We start from the raw sequence: 22,303 nt of genomic DNA on the forward strand, positions 1-22,303 counted from the left end.
CAGAAGGAGGATCATCCAACTGTGCAATTTGCCCTATTCATCAAGGCCTCCCTGCTTGCCAAACATCATCCACCTTCCCTGAATGCCAGCCTGCACAGAACATGCACCTGGAAAAGCAGAAGACAGCCCCGAAAGCAGCCAGCAAAATAAGAAAACAAATCTCCAGAGCTTCAGTCTTGCAGCGCAAAGGAAAGGTGAAAGGACTGCTCTGTTTCCACTTGTGGCTGGCCTCTCAAGCAGCGTTCGCACATCCTATGGATGTGGGTCCAGCAGTCCTTTGGCACCTGACTTTCATTCTTGCAGTTTCCAGAGAAGGTTCAGCAAGTGTGTCTCCCACCTTAAACTTAGCACAATTCATGTACCAGTGATTGAGGACTCCATAACCAAGGATCCAGCAGAATGGACAGACATCTTCAACACACTTGGGCTTTGTTTCCAAGACCAGGATTCTTGCTTTGGTATGTGAGGCTCAAGCCGCAATACTCCCCAACAAAGACCTTTTGTGACACACCACACAGTTTTCTTTTCCTAGACTAGATATACTGGGCTTTGTGGACGATCTACCATGCACGAAATCAGCTAATTTTCTGCCATGAAAACATCATATGCTTTCCTTTTTTTAGGAGGTCTCTTTACCTTTCAGTCCGAGATTCTTTTGACCTCGGAAATCTTTCCTCTCAAGAGCTGGAAGTGTTTTTCCACTTCTTGATATCTGAGTAGTAGCTGTCCCACCTTGGGACAGCTATGAACGTACCATATAATCCTTAATGAAGCAGTGTTCACAAAAAGTGTGTGTGTGTGTGTGTGTGTGAACAACCCAAAAAGTGTTATTATTCTAGTAGTGTGTAAACACATTCTTATGATTGGATAAGATCAGTGTGCCATTGGCATACACTTATAAGTGTGATATTTGTATGTGTCAAAAGATAAGGCAGCAAGTCTACAAAAGTATTGTACTTGGTGAGTGAACATCACTTCTATCAATCAATCACATAATTGAGTCATGCACTACTGTATGGTGCCCCCATCTGGGGTCCTAGCTTATACCACAGGAGGAGACAGAGGAGAGAGCCGGCCAAGACAGATACAGAGGAGGTATATGATGGGTGGAAGCTGATGGAGAGGCCCCTAGTGGCGATGATCTCACGCATGATTAGGAGTAAGCCATCAGTGCCACATGAGATTGTGCGGGCAGAGATAGGGGCTGCACCGATAGTGACAGAGGCTCTATTCCAAACAGTGACATACTGGCATAGGCTATGGAAGCTTCCACTTGATAGATACCCCCGGCTAGCCCTAGAGTCCTGGAGACAGTTGACACTTGAGGGAGATGCAGAGTGTTGGTATGCACAAGTAGGCACTTGGTTTGGCATGCACGGTATGCAGATGGAGGCACTCCCCCCGTTCCAATATAGCATAGAGGCCCCGTCATTTGCTCTCAGCCACACAGAGCGGAACAGGGTATATACAAAATTTATAGTTTACTTATAAAATTTTGAAATATGAAGTTTGAAGATTCATAAATGAACATTAAAGCACTTACTAATGCTAAACAACCTTTAGTTTCAATTTTGAGAGGGAGAGAGAGAGAGAGACTTGAGCGTATGCGGGAGGGAGAGAGAGAGAGAGAGAGACTTGAGCGCTGCATAGAGACGCCCGCATGAGAAGACTTGAGCGCCACACAAAGGCTGCCACACGTACGTAAGGAAAAGCGAAAAAAAAAAAGACGACGTTGACTTGCGTCCGTTTTTTTAACCTATAAAATCAAAAGTGCACATTCACTACGTTTCCAAAAGTTAGTGAACGTTCCAAACGTTTGGAACGTTTGGATGCAACTATGTGGTACGATGACGATGTCGTATCACACATGCATGTCTTTTGCGTAACTTAACTACCAGCCAAATCCAAAAGCATGACGCTTAATGGATTAACCGGCACCTTACTCGCCGCAAGAAACAAGCACATTGTCGTAAACAACATGAGGACTTACACCAACTCTTCCTAAGTAGGAATTTTGATGAGGTTGGCATAGGATCTAGGAACAATGCTTCCACCCCCCCCCCATCACAGACCCAGACATCTGGCACTCATGCACACTCATTACACCACATACCCCACCAACCTCCCCTCCCACATCCACCTCACGCACTGTAGACATCTATGTCATGGGTAGTGGTGTGTGAACACTCTAGGACTAGCCGCGGCACTTTTTCCCTCCTCAATAGGTTTTTTCCCCTATGCATGTGAACACCCTCTAACACTTATCATTTGGGGTGTACTTATCTTTTGTACCTCGTACCACTCATTCAACTTGAAAATCATCATGGAGTTGTGTGCCTCTCACTCTCTCACTCTGTTTGAGCTCTATTGTGAGTCTCTTGCTGGTGCTACGGGTACCAACATTTGGTATCAGAGCTCCAAGTCGATTCTGCCTCGAGCATTAGCAACTCAAATTTTTTCCCCATTCGTACATTCTCTGTCGCCGTGCAGTCTGTACATGCGCGATGCTGCCCGTACCTGTTCATACATGTGTGACGTCTGTACTTGCCCGTACATCCCCGCGTGCCGTCTGTACAGCTGTCGTACTTATCGTTCGTACTATTTGTACTTACACTCGTACTTCAACCTGCCTGCTCATACACGTGTGTACATGCCTGAAACATCAGCAGGAGATACAAATTCAACAACCAGCCCAACCTGCAACTAATATGGCGCTTATTACTCTGGATTTCATCAGTGAAAGCCGTGCAATCCTTGGTGGCTTCAGCTTCAGCCCACTTGGTGGCATAATCAATGGCGATGAGAATGTTCCTGCACCAGCTCGGGTGGGCCACGGGGTCTGTGGGGTCCATGAAATCAATTCCCCACCACTAAAAGGGCAACCATGCTAAGGAGATCTGGAGAGGCTGGTTGGGTTGACGGGTGGGTTTGGGCCCACACCGTTGGCATGTGTCACAAGACTTGGAAAACTCGATGGAATCTTTGAACATGGTTGGCAACCATAGGCTGTGCTAGAACAAGAGGGTGCCCGAAGTGTGGCCAAGATAGTGACCACGCCAAGTCCTAAGTGAGCATCGTCGACGAGATGTGGCACCTCATCAGGGCTAACACACCACCGTAGTACACCATCGTGACTAGCCCTGCAGAGCTGATCGACTATGAGTTGGAATGGCCGGTTTTTCACCAAAGGCCAACGTTTGTCTTTGGGGCTTGCGCCGATCGGGAACTGTCCTGTAGAGAGCAAAGTAAGAACATCCCCATACCAATCTGAGGTGACATCCACTTTAAAAATAACACTATCAGGGAGGTCATCATCAATACCTATTGCAAGTTCGCTAGCGTCGATGCCGGAGAGATGGTCCGCCAGTACGTGATGTTTGCCAGGCTGTAGTAGAATTTCAAAATCAAATTCTTGGAATAGAAGCAACCACCCCAAGACATGACTAGCCACCTCAGGTTTGTTGTGACGGTATTTTAGGGCATGGTGATCTGAGATGACAGTGAAGTGGCTGCCCAAAAGATAGTGATGGAACTTTTTGCATGCGTGACGATAGCCAAACCTTCCCGCTCCATGATGTTGTAGTTCTGCTCAGCTAAAGTGAGGAGGCGACTAGCTAGTAGATAGGTCGGTCCATTTTGTAGTCCTTGGGTAAGGACTGTGCCAACAGCAATGAGACTTGCATCTGTGTGGACACAAAAGATGATCGGCCAGTCGGGTGGGAAGAGGATGAGTGCTTTGGTAAGGCACTTTTTAAGGTAGATGAAGGCATGGGACGCCAAGTCAGACCACTAAAAGATGGTGGAAAGTTTGACTAGGTGGGTCAAGGGAAGAGCTACATCAGCATACATATCTATAAAGCGGTGATTAGAGCTGGTGTGTTTGACAAAGACTTGGATTCCTTTGGGGCTGATGGGGGGAGGTAACTAAAGGATGGGGATGATGTGCGGAACATCACACAGGAGGTCTCATCAGCCATGCAAACTCTCACCAGTGCTCATCAGGAATGGTCTAAATTGGAGGATCTCTTTGCTCGAGATTTGTCAATGATAGCAGTTACCTTGCAAGGGCAACTCTACGGTTTGTTATTAGGTAGTTCTATGCAATCGTTCCTCATGAAGACCAAGGTTATCCATGACCAGTTACTGGCGATGGGTGTTGCTTTGTCCTTTGCTCAACTGGCTACACTTATCCTCACCAAGCTTCCCTTGAAGTATGAGGTGGTTTCTCGAACTTTTAAAGTGCCAGGTCACAACCACTAAGTTGGATTTTGATGATCTTAGCTCCCTACTCTTGGAGAAAGAGTCCGTCATCGTTTCACAAGGTAAGATGAAGGTGTCTCTCAACAGTTCTGACCAGGCACTTTCCACAGTTTAGAAGAAAGGTTGGAGTCACTGCTTCTCTTGTGGGAAGAGAGGACATCTGTCCAATGATTGTTTGTCCAAGAAGAAGGACAAGACCAAGGGCAAGTCTTCATCTCAGAAAAAGGGCAAAGACACGACAAACAACAGTGATAGAAATTCCTCTAGTAACACATCTAGGGCTCCTAGTGCACTTCCGGCCTGGGAGGACCAAGATGGTGTACTTCTCTAGTATACATGTAGTTCCCCCCATGTGCTTTCAGCCAGAGAAGGCTTGTGGGCGGGAGAGGGGGTTGATTGCAACTCCACTTCCTGGTGCATGGAGACCGTGATTTGGAGTTTCAAGCATTAGACATCTGGCAGGACATGGTTATCTTTGGTGTAGCAGAGATTATGAACTGGATCTGTTCCGAGTTCTTCGTTCAAGGCTTTTGGGACGTGATGTGTTTTCCGTTCACTATTGGGGATTATGGGCGTGGTATGTCTAGCAGCTCATCATCTATTCTTGGAGTTCACTACACACTTGTGTGGGAATTCGTAGCCGAGCAAAATTCCTTGCTGTTCATGGTGGCATTTTTGTTTCGAGGAAACAGGTTGGCATGTGCTCTCTCCGAGGTGATTCTAGTATTGGCGGTGCTCGACGGTCCATGGTTGCATCTCCATCAACTTATCTTCTTCAGACTCTTGCACACTATGAGCTGTAGAGGGGGTGTTAGAATTTGTGCATCTCAGTGTATTTGGGCAAAGCCTATTTTATGGGCATTTATCTATTTTTCTCATATTCACTATATAAGGAGTCTCCCCATTATTCACTAGTACCATCCAATCCCTTGCACATTGTTCAACACTTCTCTTGGCTATTGCCATTGTAAAGCTGATTGCTATTATAAAAGGTGATCTTGTCCACTCTCTCCATCTCCTTTGCTCACTCTCTCTCTTGTTCTGTTTATGCTTCCGCCTATGCATTCTCCAATAGGTGTGACTCATACACCAAGGGTGGGGAAGAAAGGGTTGTGTGCAGAAGAGCAGGCGCACGGTGGAGTTCCTACTGAAACCAAGTGGGTGGTTGGAACTGTTTGGAACATAAAGTTGGTTGAAGTGGATGCATTGTTTGGGGCAATCCTAGTGTAATGATCCTTGGATTCTAGGTAATGCCTACAGGATGGTGCACCTTGAGGAAAGGGGGCACTGGCTTTGGTAGTGGCCATACTCCCACATCTGTAGCAAAGGATAGGGCGATTACAGAGTGGGGGAGGGTGAGTCGAACAGTTCATTGGGGCTGCTGCCATAGCGGCTAGTGCAAGGGGGGTTGGGAATGAAGGGTGGAAGCTAGGTCACCTAAGTAGTATGTTGGCAATGGGGGGGGTGTGGCAGTGTGGAAGGTTGGCCGAATGGTAAGAGAAGTAGCGGCATAATGAGCGGGGTTAGGAGTTGATGAGGCGAGATGAGACCCTTTTTGTTGATGAAGTTGATGGAATCCCTTCAGATAGTAACAGTCTTTATCTTCATGTCCTCCCTTTTCATAGAAGGAGAAATACCTCCTCTTTGGGCATTTCTGGACAGTGTGGCTGCATTATCAGTGGTAAAATTTCATCCAACTTCACAAACAAGCCGTTCATGTTGCAAGTTCTTGTTGCAAAGAGGTAGCTTATGTGGCCATTGGGGGCGGGTGGGAGGCGCAGAACCGAAAGAGGAAAGAAAGTTCTATTAACATCTACAAAAGACCAAAGGGTCTATGAGACCAAAACTGTTACAATACGTCCATGAGGTGACTAAATCATGAAAAATCATGAAAAAAAACCCAACTAGAGCATAAAAAAGAAGCGCACAAAACAGAGAAAAACAAGGCAAAAGCGAACACAGAGAGGAACAAAAGTTGGCAGAACAAAAGTGGGTTGCGGCCAGGACAGGGCAAGCAAAATGAAAGACAAGGCTGTTGAAATATGCAAAGGAGAAGGCTGTTGAAATATGCAAAGTAAAATTGTTGTGTTCATGTGGGAACACACTCTAGAGGTGCAAGATATTGTGGAAAGATAAGAATGACACACAAGATATTGGGTGAATGGTGAGAGCCACATAAAAGAATATCTATATTAGAAGCCTTTCTTTGTATGGATACAACATGTGCAATAGATTGTGTGTTGAGTGTGCTACTCTCTCATGGATTTTTTGGTGTGGTTTAACCCACCATAGCTTATGCTTAATCTATGTTGCACAACACCATGATTAAGATTTTAATATGGTATCAGAGCTAGAATGGGCTCTTGATTACAGTGGATATCTATGTATAGTAGTTTTTATGAGAGTTCATTTGATTAAGCATATGTTTTATTTTTCAGCATTTTCTTAAGAGAAAATTTAAGCACACTTATTATCATTATCATTGCATTGAGAGAGTATGAAGCTGCCAATGGAGTTGCAAGAAGAGAATCTTGCATCACAAGGAGCTGCCAAGAAGAATTTCACACCAAGAAAAGGTGAAATTTTGCCTCGTGAAGTTTTCGTTTGAGCATGTGAGAACGCTCTATGTGAAGAAGGGTTGCTATTGATGATGGGATGAGTGGATCCCATGCTTCTTTGTATTTGGGCAAGCTTGTCCAAAGAAGGGTCAAGCAGTTACGGGCTGAGATTACAGCTCGCATTGAGCTCACCAGAAGGGATGGAGCTTGGTATTTTGCTTATTAACGATGGGTAACTAGTGTGGAAGCAATAGAATACTTTCACATGGTTTTGCACCTTGGTTTCTTACGAGAAACCATAAATGGAAGGCACCCTTGACTTGATGCATGCTTGTCAAGAAAGAAGGCATGTACGCAGTATTAAAGCTTGTTTGGAAGCTTGGAATAGCTATGATAATGGCTATGTTTGAACCTCAAGACAAGGTATGCAGAGGCAAAGAAGTAGCAATGAAGAAGGAGCTACAAAGGTAGCTGTGGCAGATTGAGATTAAGGGAGGATACTCTTAAAGAAACCAATAGGGGTACAATGTTTTGAGAGTAAGAGTACCACAATTAAAGGAGCCACAAAGCAAGTGCTTGAGTCCCAAGGTATGCACCAAGAAGATTGCAAGGCACACAGCCTAGCTCATAGAGAATCAAAGGATTGCTTTGCAAGAGTTGAAGGAAGCCAAGGCAACTTCAAGGAGATGAAGGTTGCAGAAGAGAGTGTGACTTCGAGGCGTAGTAGAAGCAAGCATTGGAGGTTGGAGCAGAGGAAGGTATTCACTGTAGGCAGCCATGGAAGCCTGGCACCGTCAAGCCTAAGCGACGGTTTAAAGAGAGCACCGTCGACTCTCCAGACAGACGGCCAACAGCCAATCATGGCCGTAAAGCGACCAACATGAAATAAAACCTCATCAATCTTCCAGCAACAGTAGCAGGTTACGCAGACGTTTCTCCTTCGCAGTAGAGTTGTTGTTTTCTCCACTGGGGGCACCTAGAGAGAGATAAACTCGACGTAGATCCAGATTGTTATCCTCCATAGAAAAGCCCTGCGATCAGTACAGCGGCGCCTGCTAAGGAGTAGATAGCGCGTAGTGCTTTGTGTGGTGTAGAGTGAAAACCTAAAAGATAAGGGTTTGAACCTAAGTGGATAAAATAACAGGTGTAAAGCGTCCTCAATAAGAGCATGTTCGCATGTTTGTATTTTAGTGGTCATGGGGGAAAACTACATGCGTGGCGATCTTCAAATTTTCTTTGATGTGTCGCAACAAGCCCAAGATAGAGTGCCACATGTTGTGGGTGCCCATGTTGAAAACGTGATGAACTGTGTGTGTGAGTGCATGATTCGTGTGCATGTTGGGGCACATGTTGGTCGAGGGAGGCATGATTGGTATGTTTGGTTGTGTTGCCCTTGAGAGGCATGATTGTATAAGTTGACCACCACGGGTGCCTTGCCCTTGCCTTGGACACATAAAATGGATATGTAATTTTATTTTTCACCAAGATTTATGAGGGTCCCTTACATGAGTCCACGGGTGCTCAAAATGGTTTGTAATGTGGTGTGCTTGAGTTGTGCACATGCCGATGATGCACTTGTTGGCTGGGCTCCTTTTCCCGGACATGTGTTCTAAAAGCACTTGGGTGGTTCCACCCGAGCAACTTGGTGCTCGAAACAGACTTGAGGTGTCTAGGTTGGCTAGACACATGCATACACACTTGTTGAACACTCCAAATTTGCATTGAGGGGAGTGTTGAGATTGGCAATGCCAAATTGTTGGGGGTGAGTGGTGAGTGGTGAGTGGTCTATTTTTTTGTTTGGGGTGAGTGGTGAGTGGTGAGTGGTCTATTGTTTTGGTTGGAGAGCTACACATCCAATTTTACATTGAGGAGGGGTGTTGAAATATGCAAAGTAAAATTGTTGTGTTCACGTGGGAACACACTCTAGAGGTGCAAGATATTGTGGAAAGATAAGAATGCCACATAAGATATTGGGTGAATGGTGAGAGCCACATAAAAGAATGTGGAAAAGGGTTTGCCACATGGCATGATGATGTGTAAAAAAGACACAATGATCAATCCCATATTAGGATTTTAACAAAGGCAAGAGCAGCTACCCTGGTCCCTCGGGGCGAGTGACTGCTTGCAAATAGAAGAAAAACCGGGAGTAAATTGTGGCTAGTATATCAAAGGAAAGTCAGTCATATATTGCTCAACAACAGCAGGTCTTTTTAAAAATATATGATCAACTAGGTTTTCATCCAAACCTCTCCAAAGAAAGGGATTGACCTGACCAATCAACCATGTGTTACTTAAACCATAGCTAGTAGTAATAAAACTACTCACCTAGAGGAGACCATTTTGGCTCTGTGGGAGACTCAACATTACGATCCCCCCCTGCCAAGCAACGTTTCTGCACAATTTTCCTGACACCACAAATGGAATCCATGAATTTTATTCCTTTAGAACTATCTTTATGAACGGATGTGCATTTACAAAAAGCAATTTAAAAAAACTTGAGCCCGTCAAAATATGCCATGTCACAAGCCCTTGCCCAAGTGGCTATCGTAGCAAGTTGCCCAGGAGGATGCGTGAATTTGAAAGCCAACACCCTAGCTACACACATACATACATGTATGTATGTATGTATCTATCTACCTATCAACACACACACGCACACACACACACATATATATCTCTATTGACTCTCAAAAAATACAGAGATTTCAAAACCAGCTTACCCATCTGGAGTCAAATCACCAATCCATAATTGGGTCTTATCCCATGGCATATTTGGATGACTCCACTCAACCCACGCAATCTTTGAGGCATCCATGCTAAGCCGTGGAAATGAATAAAAATCGTTCCCCTTGGTAAGAACTTCAGGTTCTGTCTCACAAAAACAAAAACATGTGCCTAAATGAATGGATCAGACCTATGTTTCGAAACATTCAACACGGCAGATGCTATTTCATCCTTGTTTATACTACAAAGTCATGTTGACCTACAAGTAGAGAATAGAAGATTTTACCCGCTATTTCATCCTTGTTTATACTACAGAATCATGTTGACCTCTACAAGTAAAAGAGAACAGAAGATTTTACCTTTGACCTCGTCCCCATTGAGCTGGATGGAAACAATTTCATTGATGGGCTCTGTGTTCTCCTTACGATGGTCTGTTCATATAAATCTTTGCTTTACCAAAAGAGACACAAAGAAAAGCACATGTAACCAACCCTAGGGGAACAGTGAGACAAGCAAAGCAGTAAACAGTCAATTTAAACACCTTCTCTCACTGCAATGTACCGATTCAATCTTCTGTCCAGAACACCATCGGCATAACGAACTACATTCCCCCCATAATCCGGAGTCAATGGTATAGGTTGGTCACCTGGGAACAAAAACTAGTTTGAGTTTCAAAGTAAAAATTCCCAAAAGAAGCTCAAAAAACCTTAATCTTGCAGCCAATATCCCATCATCTGCTTTAAACACCATAGAAAGTTGAATACTCATGGAGTGTGCAGCCTCACCAGATCTGAGGGATTGCAGGTAAAGCCTCTGATCCTTGTAGTTGGAAAAAATTATGGTATCCCCATCAACTGTGAAAGCTCCGCCACCATATTCATGAACCAGAGTCCTCACATTGAATTCTTCAGGTGGTGTAATATCTTTATATCCATGGCTAGACCCATCAAGCCGCTGGACTAGCACTCCGCGTCTGCAGGTAAGAAGACTTCAATCACAATATACATGTGTATGTAGGCTAGAATTAGCTAGAGAAAGATCAACATGCTCACATGTGAACCTTAACAATGAAAAAAAGACCCTTGGGAAAGCAAATATACCACGCAGATGGACCACCATAGCCATAGGCGAATCAAGGTGGTTAAAAACATTTGGTACTATATGTAACTGTACACATATGGAACAAGTATAAAAAGTACTAATTGGGATGAGGTACATTAGGGACGTTGTCATTTTTCCATGATAAATACCTGCATATTTATGTTGTGATTCGGAGCCTCCTGTGTGTGTCCACCTCGTGTGTGAACCCCTGTGTGTGTGTGTGTGTGTGTGTGTGTGTGTGTGAACAGCCCCTAAAAGGATTGTTGGTGTTCTAATAGTGTGTGAACACACACTTATAAGCGGATAAGTGTGTCATGTGGCATCCACTTATTAGAGTGTGATATTTGCATGGGTCAAAAGATTAGGCTGCAAGCCTACAAATGCATTGCACTTGGTGAATCTCAAACACATCTACCAATCAATCTAATCATCATTGAGTCATGCAATACTCTCTCTCTTTGTAACATGCAACAGCAGAAGTATTCATAATTAAGGATCCTGTCACACAAGTCTCACACCGCCTTTTGTATCCTGAGTTTTGCGAGTTTAGCAATCCACTTTTATGACTTCAAACTTTAAGAGATTTAGAGAGAGAGATAAAAACTGTACACCAGATTGGGTCCCGAATTACCCACTGAAGGCCCCCCTATACTGTTACCGGAATAGTATTTGCTTTATTACTTTGAAGAGAATGACTTTGGACTGTCGATAAGCCAAACGCAAGATCTCGGAGGACCTAGAGTCAGGCTAAACTGTACACGGCCGGAGAAGCACCAATAAAGATTGATCTCGAGCCTATGCACTCTTCCCAATGGAATGAGGGAAGGCTGCAAATCTGAGGCTGAGGTAGGGACTGTTTGGGACTATTCTAAGCTATGTATGAATGCTGAAATGAATGAATGAATGCGGGTTACCTTCACCGAAGTGCTGTGGCAAAACAATGATGATATGTATGCTGAAAACTGCTTCTATGCCGAAAAGGCAAGTCTTCTGATGGGCTGAATGCTGGGAATTGATGCGTTTTGTTAATGGAGGCTAAGTGCACATGCGTAGATGCTCCTAGATGTTGTAGGATGAAACGCTGGCTGAAGTGATCTATATGCTGAATGGTCGATTGTTGATGCTCCTTAGGCTGAAAGCTCCAACGCTTGATGCTTGATTGCTGAATTATGAGATGATGGGATGGAATGATGCAAAAGCAAAGCTATTTATACTATCTATGGGCTGGTCGGTTGGTATTTAATGCTGGCCGACTGTAACACAAAGTGCTACACGACTTGTTCATGATAGATAATTGTATTAAATGCTAAAAAATATGGGGAAAATGCCAGATAAATGCTAATAAATATCCTAAAAATGCCAGATGCTATTTCAAGGCTTCTGCAATGGTCTATGTGCAATGGATGAATGTTATGCAATATGCAGAGTGCTTTCTAATGCAAACCCTAAGGTTTCTATTGACTCTACATGCATGAATGATTCTCTCCAAGTGGATTAAGGGACTTGACTGACTAACTAACTCACTACGGCTGAGGAAAGACCTATGTAGCTCGTGCCTGACATATCCGGGACTGAGGATTACAATGGGGTCACGGCATACAACAAATATCATCCTAAAGGGTACTAATAGTGTACAATGTTGCACTGATGATGATGAGCCATCTTGTCACCATGCAGTACAGTGCAGAGTGCATGTGACACTCTTTGAGCATTGTCTTTGAGAGAGACGAAGGGGAGAGGAGAACCCTTGATGCACCCGCCAGAGCCACCCCACTAAAACAGACCAAAGGAGTAACAGAGGAGCGATCAACAGTACTACAGCTCGCCACACGCCCCCCACCAATGGCATGGAAGCGTCATGGAAATAGATTGTTCTTCATCAACATACACCCGGGAAGTTTATTAACTTCCAAAAATTTCTCATTTCCCTGTTCTGGTGTTTGTGTCATGGGTTCTACGCTGGGAAGTCCCACAAAAATTGAATTAAATAGTCCTGTGTGTGCTTTCAACTTGTAATGCCTTGTCTCTATAGGGGAGCTCCAAAGGTTTAGACCATGACTCAGGGATCATACCACCTCTTACAGTGGCTGGCAATCAGTACTTTATCCAGAATGGGTTGTTGTTCTAGAATGACAGAATTTGCATACCAAATAACGCTGCAATTAGGAGGAAGATTTTATTCAAATGTCACAGCAAGACATCCGGGGATATAGCGAACTTATGATTTGGTAAAACGGATATTTTACTCGCCTAAGTTGAAGACAGATGTGCAAGACTACCTCGTAAAATCTCATCAATGTCAGATGAACAAGGCTGAACATGGATCATACCATCTATTATCCAAAGCGGGTTGCCATTCCGAGATGATAGAGTATGCGTACCGGATAATGCTGAGATTAGGAGGAAGATTTTATTCAAATGTCACAACAAGACATCTAGGGATATAGCGAACCTATGATTTAGTAAAACGGATGTTTTATTGGCCTAAGTTGAAGGCAGATGTGCAAGACTACCTCGTGCAATGTCATCAGTGTCAGATGAACAAGGGTGAATGCCTTAGGACTAGAGGGTTGTTACATCCTCTAGAGATTCCTTTTAAATATTTCCATGGATTTTATTGTTGGATTACCGCAAACTAGCAGAGGACATGATGCTATCTGGGTAGTGCTAGACAAGCTGAAGAAGACGTCCAAGACTATGATTTGGTAAAACGGATGTTTTATTCGCCTAAGATGAAGGCGAACTTATGATTTGGTAAACGGATATAGCAAACTTATGATTTGGTAGAACGGATGTTTTACTGGCCTAAGATGAAGGCGGATGTCCAAAACTCTGTGGTGAAATGTCATCAATGTCAGGTGAGCAAGTACACCTTACAACTAGAGGGTTGTTACATCCTCTAGAGATTCAAAAATGGAAAAGTACTTCCATGGAATTTATTATCAGATTACCGCGGACCAACAGAGGGCATGATGCTATTTGGGTAGTGGTAGACCAGCTAACGAAGATGGCAAAGATTTTTAATCACAAGGATGACTGCGAAAGCAATTTAATTGGCACAACAGTTTGTTGAGCAGCTTTCCCAATTGTAGCTGTACTTGCAGCCAACCAAAACAGCCCATAAACAGTTTCAAAACAGTCCTCTGCTCCTCCTGCAGTTCTACCTGCTCCCCTTCCAAACAAGAGAAATGAAATGAAATGAAATGATATATTAACGTCTCTAAGAGGCCATAATGGCCTATGAGACCAAAACTGAGTGTACATCTGAAGTTGGTGTCTCATCAAAGAGAACAACTAAATGAGACTAAAAAGTACAATAAACTGATTGTCTTCCAGTTATAAAACAGAATTGTAAGACTCCGAGATGATAATGAGTAGAAAATACTGAAAAAAGTATATCAGGTAGATCCATGTATGCTGATCAGTTGAAGTGTTGCCCTCTCCTTAGATCAAGCATCTCCGCCATGGGGCTGTCTAGAAGGGAGAGGTCGTAGAAGCGAGGTAGGCGCCTCCGATGCTGAGTAATAATGGCTCTGATCTGGCGATGGTGAGGATGACGTGGTCGGGATCCTAGTGGGCGTGGCTGACAAGCACAACATAAGATGACTGCTCTATCAGTGGTGACTCCCTAGGAGCGTGGTCGGTGCCCTAATGGCCCAATGGAGAAGGTATCAGGAGGTGTGTAGGTTGGGTTGCTGGTGCTGGTGTGCCGAAGAAATCTGTCAGGGTCCTCTGTCTAGGTACTGTCAGAATATGCAGCGGAAATGATAACCAAACTTGGGTAGACAAGAGCAAGTAGACTGCAGAAAATAAACAGCACAAGAAACACAGAGAGATAGGTGTGTAAACTCTTCTCTATACACAAGATCCCGGAAAAACTGAATGAGGAAGTGGTGGGGGCTGAGGGGCTATATATACATCCCAAGAAGGGCAGTCGGCCAACAGATGTAGTGCCCACGACTGATGAAAAAGTCCCACGACCGCATAAATGCAGTCGGCCAGTAGACAGATGCCCACGACTGATGAAATCCAGTCAGCCAGCAGCCCAGTAGCCCACGACTGATGAACATCCAGTCGGCCAGCACTGGAGTGCACCTGGCATCCTCTGGCAGCCCTCCCACCACTAGGAAAAATGGAAAAAAATAGGGAAAAAATACGGGCAGTAAGGAAAAATGATAAAACACCTCATAAGGGCGGGCACACCCACAACAAAGGCCCTGGTGTATAAAAATAGACAGGAGATGACTTCTAACACCCCCTCTCAGCTCCTGGCTGTGAAACCAACCCAAGGGAGCTGGAGTGCCGCCTGAGCGTAGCCTGAGGTAGAGACTTCGTGAAGAGGTCCGCCGCATTGTCCTCCGTTGAACAATAAAGTAGCAAGATGTCACCAGCCAAGATCTTCTCACGTACAAAGTGATACTGTATCTCTATATGCTTGGTCCGGGCATGGAAAACCGGGTTCCGAGCAATAGCTATACAACTCTGGTTATCGCACTGGATGACTGTGGGCTCCCTCTGTGGAAACCCAATCTCGCCTAGCAGCCTCCGCAGCCATACAATCTCACAAGCAGCACCACAAGCAGCCCGATACTCTGCCTCTGTCGAAGAAAGGGCAATAGTTGGCTGCCTCTTGCTGCTCCAAGAAACTGCTCTTGAGCCGAGGGTAAAACTGTATCCTGAAGTAGATCTCCTCGTGTCTGGATCTCCTCCCCAATCTGAGTCACTCCAACCTTGGAGCTTGACTCCATTCCCTCCTGTGTAAAAGAGTCCCAGATCCTTCGTACTCTGCAGATACCGCAAGATCCGCAATCCTGCGTCCCAGTGAGACTTCAATGGCGTCTGCATAAAAGAGCTCAACAGCCCCACGGAGAAGCTCAAGTCCAATCTGGTGTTCAGCAACCAGATCAATGAACCAACCAACTTCCGGTACTGCGAGGCATCAACTGGCTCACAAGGATCTGTAACGGTTAACTTTGTGTTCGGGTCCATCGGCGAAGTAATAGGCTTGCAGTTCTCCATCCCAAAGGCCTCAAGCAACTCATGAACATACCACTGCTGAGAGACGAAAAAACCCCTCTCGGTCTGCCAGATCTCCAATCCCAAGAAGTGGAGTAAGCCTAAGTCGGTCATCTCAAACTCCTTTGACAAGGCAGCCTTCGTCACTCCAACGTGCTCCACATGACCGCCGGTGAGAATGAGATCATCCACATAAAGGATGATAAGTGTGACCATGCCGCGTTCCCGAAAGAGATACAGGTTCGGATCTACAACCGATCTCTGAAATCCAGTCCGAATAAAGAAGGAATCAATCTTCTGATTCCAAGCCCTGGGAGCCTGCTTAAGACCATACAAGGCCTTATGTAACCTGTAAACCATCCCTTCCGATCCTGGAACAATAAAGCCTGGAGGCTGCTCGACGTACACCTCCTCCTGCAAGTCACCATTAAGGAACGCAGATTTTACATCCATCTGGTACACGGGCCACCTCTGAGAAGAAGCAAGGGCAAGAACGGTCCGAATCGTGGACATCCACGCTATCGGTGCAAAGGTATCCTCGTAGTCGATGCCTGGCCGCTGAGCATTACCTTTAGCCACAAGCCTGGCTTTGTGTTTGTCCACCGACCCATCAGACGCATATTTGGTCTTAAAGACCCATTTGACACCAATGACTGACCGCTTCAACGGCCTCGGTACCAACTCCCAAGTGTTGTTCTTCTCGATGGCATCAAGTTCCACTTGCATGGCTTTCCTCCAAGTATCCTGTGAAAGGACTTCCTTTACGGAAGTGGGCTCTTTATCCCGCATGATACGAGACATCAAAGCATAGTTCACCTGAAGAAGCTCCGCCGTGTTGCTTTTATCTCGGACTCGATGTGATCTTCGAAGGCCGTCCTCTGTGGTCCACTCGGAGGGTAGCTCCGTGACACCTGACTCCCGAAGGGTGTCTAACAACCACCTAGGTACTCTGTCACGTGCATCCCGCACTTGGATGCCACGTGGACATTCTGTACAGAAGGTGCAGGACCTGGGATGGTGAACTGGTCCCATGTGAGCCCAGTCCGGGACGAGTCAGCCAGGGATCCATCTCAGTCGTCCGAGGTCAGGTGTGCATCGTCCTGCACATGAGTCCAAGGTCAGGTGTGCATTGTCCTGCACATGAAGCAGTGCCAGTCCGCGCTGTGAGTCTCCCTCTGGAATGATGTCAGATGTGCTGAGTATCTGGTTTGCAACTGGATGCCAGACATCTGTAGGCATGTAGTTTGCATGTAGAGATGGGGCCAGCCCATAGGGCTACCCCAGTGTAGGTATTTGCATGTGCATACTTAGATGGGCATGGGGGAGGTGTAGAACCACCCCCAAGGGGCCAGGAGGGCCCAAGACTTTGCCCACCAGCCAAGGCAAGGGCTGGAGGGGCAGTCGGCCAGCTCCAGAGCCTCTGGACAGGCAGCCGACAGAGGGTAAAAGCCCTAGACAGTTGGCAGCCAGGTGTAGGGGCAGTCCCCACACCTATGCGCAGCCTGCCCAGCAGCCAGGAGGCTGTCCCAGGGTCATGCGCAGGCTGGACAGGGGCTAAACCAGTGAGAAAACACTTTATTAAAGTGTGAACTCATTTATTTATTATATCTCAGTCGTGGGACTTCATAAAACCAGCCGACTGGATGCTATGAAGGGTATAAAAGCCCAGCCCATAATCCCATTATCTCATCTCATAATTCACCAAGAGCTCCAAGCATTCAAGGGCCAGGACAGCCAAGGGTTTGCTAAAGCTAAGGGGTGAAGGACTGAAGGTCAAGGGCAGGTTTTCCAGCCAAGAAAAGGTCAAGTACTTTGTATTTGTTTCAGATTTACATCATTCTAATAAAGCAAATACACCATCCGTGGTGGGGGCCCTACAGAGGGTAATTGGGACCCAATACTGTGTCCTCTCCATCTCCCCCTTCTCTCTCTATCTTCTGCACATCGTCTTTCAGTTTTGTGCGTTAATTCCGTCGCGAAAAGAGTGCTGTTTTCTGAGTTTTGAAGTACCGATCCTTCTCCGAAGCTTCCGCATATTACAGTGGTATCAGAGCCTACTTCAAGGACGAAGATTCAGCAAAGAAAACCAGAAAATTTTTCGCTCGTGTGGTTGGTTTTTAGACGCCGGTGGACTACCCTTTTCGGAGTGACTCCTGTCCCTCGAAGGACGGTTGGTTTTTAGCCTCCGGAAGCCTCCGGAAGTCTCCCACACAGATAGTGGATGGTCAGATTGCGTTCCGGAAAGGAACTGCATTTTCCCGCTATGGCGAACTTTGGCGACGAGAGAGAACCAGAACCATGGGACCAGAGTGCACCAGGCAGCCCAGCTAGGGCACCCGGCTTGAGTGTACAAGACATGTTCCAGCAGATGATGCGAGCAATCGCAGACCAGACAACCAAGTTGGACGAGCAGAAGGCGCGGATTTTGGCTCTGGAGGAGCGTTCTCGCTCTCCAGCGTCGCGTTTTCCATCTCCTCCTCCCTCTCCCCAGATACCAGATCCTCGTCACAGGGACCCTCTCGAGGGGTCACAGCCGCAGTCAAGCTCCTTGCTTGAGATGCAGATACGGGCATTGGAGATTCGACAACGAGAAGACGAAGCCATGCGACGAGTGGAACACGAGCGTTACCTCCGAGCTTTGGACGCCAGATTGACACCGGCGGCGCCCTCGAATCATTTTCCCGAGAAAATGAACTTCAGTAAGTATAATGGTAAACTCGATCCCACTACTCTGTATTCATGGTTACATCAATTTGAAGCTTACTTTGCCGCAGTTAGGAAATCAGATATTGACAAAGTGATCTTAGCCAGTTGGTATTTGGAAGGTGAGGCCATTCCTTGGTGGACTCAGTGGGCTCATGCCCACACCAGATCAGGTATGGCAGCTTATGGGTGGGACGAGTTCGTCCGTGACCTTAAGCAGCGGTTTTTACCGCCCCACTACCTTGAGCGACTCGAAGACGAGTTCAGGGGTGCGCGTCAGAATGCGCAACCAGTCCTTCAGTTTGCCAATAGAATTTCGACCTTGTGTCTACAATTAGGCTTCTCTGATGCGGACAAGAAAGGGCAGTTTTTGTATGGCCTGGACACGCACATCCAATGGGAGGTGCGTATGTTTAGACCAGCCACCTTTGAGGACGCACTCTCGCTTGCGCAGAGTGCAGAAATGAAACACAATGGTGGCAAGCCCAAGACTTCCCAGCCGGCTTCTCCCAAGGCTAACACCTCGGGGGGCAAAAGCCAGAACCAGACGGGGTCTTCCCCAGGACAGAGCCCGGGAGCCTCTGGCTCCAAGAACTCGAACAATGCGTCTAAGCTTACTCCAGACCAGAAAGCAGAGGCAGGCAAGACAGGTGGCAAGTTGAGTGCTGAGGAGCTTGCTCAGTACAGGAAGGAGGGTAGATGTTACTTTTGTCACACAAAAGGACATACTTCTCGGGATTGTCCGAAGAAGCCTCCAAAGCCCGCCGCCGCCTCCACAGCTTCCGTGGTGAGCACAGCTCCCACACAGACCCCAGCGGCGACCCCTAGTTCTTCAAACCCCGGTGCTTCAGTTGGAGCAATTATTAGCCGGGAGCTCGAAGATAAGCAGAAGGGCGCCCATGACCAGGAGTATGAGCGCAACGAATTGCTCAAGTCCTTTGGCTACATAGGTGGCCAGAGAGTCGTTGTCTTGTTTGACAGCGGCAGCACGGAGGATGTGATCACGGAAGAGGCCGCTAGGCGTGCCCGTTTCGAGCTCACTCCGGTGGACAAACAAGTGGAGGGTTTTAGCACAGGTATGACAACGAGCGTCAAGTATGAAGCTCTAGGTGCTAAGTTAGTAATTCAGGGCATAGAGTTTGTGCGTGATTTTATGGTTGCCCCTCTTGTAGGAGCAGACATAATTTTGGGTATCCAGTGGTTTCACAAGTTCCTTCCTGATGTCAAGTGGGACAAGCACACGTTCCAGATTGATCGGAATGTGTCAAACACCCCTGTGACCATTAAGTGTGAGCCAGGTATTCCAAACTTTCCGCTCATAAGCCACTTGCAGGCTAAGCGAGCAGTCAGGAAAGGCGCACAGTGTGCGATGATTTACGTCCAGACAGCCCAGACGGTGGCCAGTGCTTCCGAGAAGTACTCGGTTCTCCATGAAAAGTTCCAGAAGATTTTTCTTCGGGACAGTCTCCCTCCCCAGCTTCCCCCGTCCAGACTGGAGGATCACAAGATTGATCTCCTCCCAGGCTCGGAACCCCCGAGCAAGTTTCCGTATCGCCTTTCTAAGGCAATGGAATCGGAGTTGGACCGCCAACTCCAAGAATTGTTGCAAGCTGGCTTCATCCGCCCCAGTGTGTCGCCATTTGCAGCACCGATCTTATTTGTCAAGAAGAAAGATGGGTCTTCTCGGTTGTGTGTCGATTATCGTGCACTCAACAAGCTGACTATCAAAAGCAGATTCCCGATGCCTCGAATTGACTATATTCTCGAGAGGCTGAATGGAGCTAAGGTGTTCTCTAAATTGGATTTAAAGAGTGGGTACCACCAGGTTCGGATTGTTGAGGGGGACATCCCCAAGACAGCTTTCCGTACAGAACGGGCCCACTATGAATTTGTGGTCATGCCATTTGGTTTGACGAACGCCCCAGCTACATTTAACCGCATGATGATGCGTATTTTTCGGGAGTTGATTGGAGTGTGTGTGTTCATATTTTTGGACGACATACTCATATTTTCAGCTACAGTTGAGCAGCATGACATTGATGTGGAGAAAGTCCTTAGGTTGCTGGAAAGCAACGAGCTCTATGTCAATGAAAAGAAGTCAGAATTTTATCTGTTCCAGGTACATTACTTGGGATATATAATCAGTGCCGAAGGCATTCGACTTGATCCGGCTAAAGTGGCCGAGATTGTTAACTGGGAAGTACCTCAGACTGCTTATGACATTAGATCATTTGTGGGTATATGCCAGGCATATTCCACCCACATTGACAAGTTTTCCGATCTCTCGGCAGACCTCACCGATCTGCTAAAGAGAGTGAAAACAAGGAGGCAAAAGATTCGAATGACTCCACGAGCGTTGGAGGCATTCCAGAACCTCAAGGTGGCTTTGTCAGAAGCGCCTTGTCTAGCCCTTGCCTCATGGGACGAACCATTTCAGGTGATCACCGATGCGAGTAACATCGCAATTGGAGGTGTATTACAACAGAATGGTCATCCGGTAGCTTACATGTCTCGTAAGTTACTGCCCGCCGAAAAGAACTACTCAGTCTATGATCGTGAACTCCTAGCAGTCATTCAGGCCTTGAAACATTGGAAACATTTCTTGTATGGCCGTGACTTCGAGGTTCGCACTGACCATCAGGCATTGCGCTGGATTCAGACGATGCCCAGTGCACAGTGGAGTGATCGACAGCACCGCTGGAGTCAGATATTCCAGCAGTTCGGTGGCATGATTGAGTACCTTCCAGGAAAGGCCAATCCAGTGGCCGATGCTTTAAGCAGGAAGGGACAAGTATCTGCGATTCAGACCACTAGACTGGACCTTGTTGGTACAGGACTAGAAGACATGAAGCACACGTACGCGGATTCCGAGGAATTCGGTACTCAGTGGGAACAGGCATTGGATGCCACAGGACCATGCCATTTTCTGATACGCGATGGTTGGCTTTACTACAAAGGCCGACTGTGTGTCATGAAATCATTCCGGGCAGCTCTTCTCCATGATGCCCATGACGCCATTACAGGTGGTCATAGGGGCATGAATTCGACTCTGGAGAAGTTAGAACGGCAATACTATTGGCCAAAGATGAGGCGTGATGTGTTTACTTATGTACAACGCTGTGACATTTGTCAAAAGGTGAAAGCTCCTCGTGGAAAGAAGATAGGGTTGTTACAGCCTTTGCCAATTCCTGAGGGTCCTTTCCAAGACATTTCGATGGACTTTGTCACAAATCTGCCTCCCAGTCCGAGTAAGCGTAATACACAGTGTTTGACTATTGTTGACAGGTTCAGCAAATTTGTGATGCTTATTCCTTGCAGGGCCAATGTGACCGCCGAGGATGTTGCCCAGCTATTCATTCGGCATTGGTACCCAATTGGTGGGATTCCTAGGACCATAGTATCAGACCGAGATGCCAAGTTTACCAGTCATTTTTGGAGGGCATTGTTTGATAATTTTGGTACTAAGTTGAATTTTTCCAGTGCATTCCACCCACAGACAGATGGCCAGACAGAGATATACAACCAGTTGGCCTTTGATGTGCTGAAGTGTTATGTCCACGATCAGCAAGGTAAGTGGGAATCGTTTTTGCCTTTAGTTCAAGCTGTTCTGAATGACTCTTTTTCTTCAGCTATTGGCAGGACTCCATATGAGGCAGCGTTTGGAAGACCTTTCCAGTCGTTGTTAACCAGGACTTCGTCTTCAGTACCGGAGGCGAACAGAGTGACGGAGTCTTACCAGGAGATACTAGAGTCCGTCAAAGACAGATTGGCTAAAGCGCAAGAGGCCTACACTCGACAGGCCAATAAAGACCGAAGGGACATGAAGTTTTCGGAAGGAGATTGGGTATATCTTCGGATTATGAAGCAAAGATTAAAGCAGGTGGGCAAGCGATGCCCAAAGTTGTCTTTCAGGAGCTTCGGACCATTCCCCATCCGGAAAA

General features: G+C 46.3%; 1 protein-coding gene across 1 annotated transcript in view; it reads right to left on the reverse strand.

Moving 5' to 3' along the window:
- LOC147626341 (alpha/beta-Hydrolases superfamily protein) overlaps window positions 1-22,303 on the reverse strand; it is a 91,762-nt gene that overhangs the window by 44,445 nt on the left and 25,014 nt on the right. Inside the window, exons 2-6 of the mRNA XM_086816485.1 lie at window positions 10,328-10,515; window positions 10,084-10,188; window positions 9,902-9,973; window positions 9,539-9,686; window positions 9,144-9,223 (exon numbers count right to left, since the gene is read on the reverse strand). Of these exons, the coding sequence (XP_086672611.1) occupies window positions 9,144-9,223; window positions 9,539-9,686; window positions 9,902-9,973; window positions 10,084-10,188; window positions 10,328-10,515 (593 nt within the window). The remainder of the gene's footprint in view (window positions 1-9,143; window positions 9,224-9,538; window positions 9,687-9,901; window positions 9,974-10,083; window positions 10,189-10,327; window positions 10,516-22,303) is intronic.

This window comes from Cibotium barometz, chromosome 22, assembly GCF_041138505.1.
Source record: "Cibotium barometz isolate CiBa-2024 chromosome 22, ASM4113850v1, whole genome shotgun sequence".
In the NCBI taxonomy this organism is placed as follows: Eukaryota; Viridiplantae; Streptophyta; class Polypodiopsida; order Cyatheales; family Cibotiaceae; genus Cibotium; species Cibotium barometz.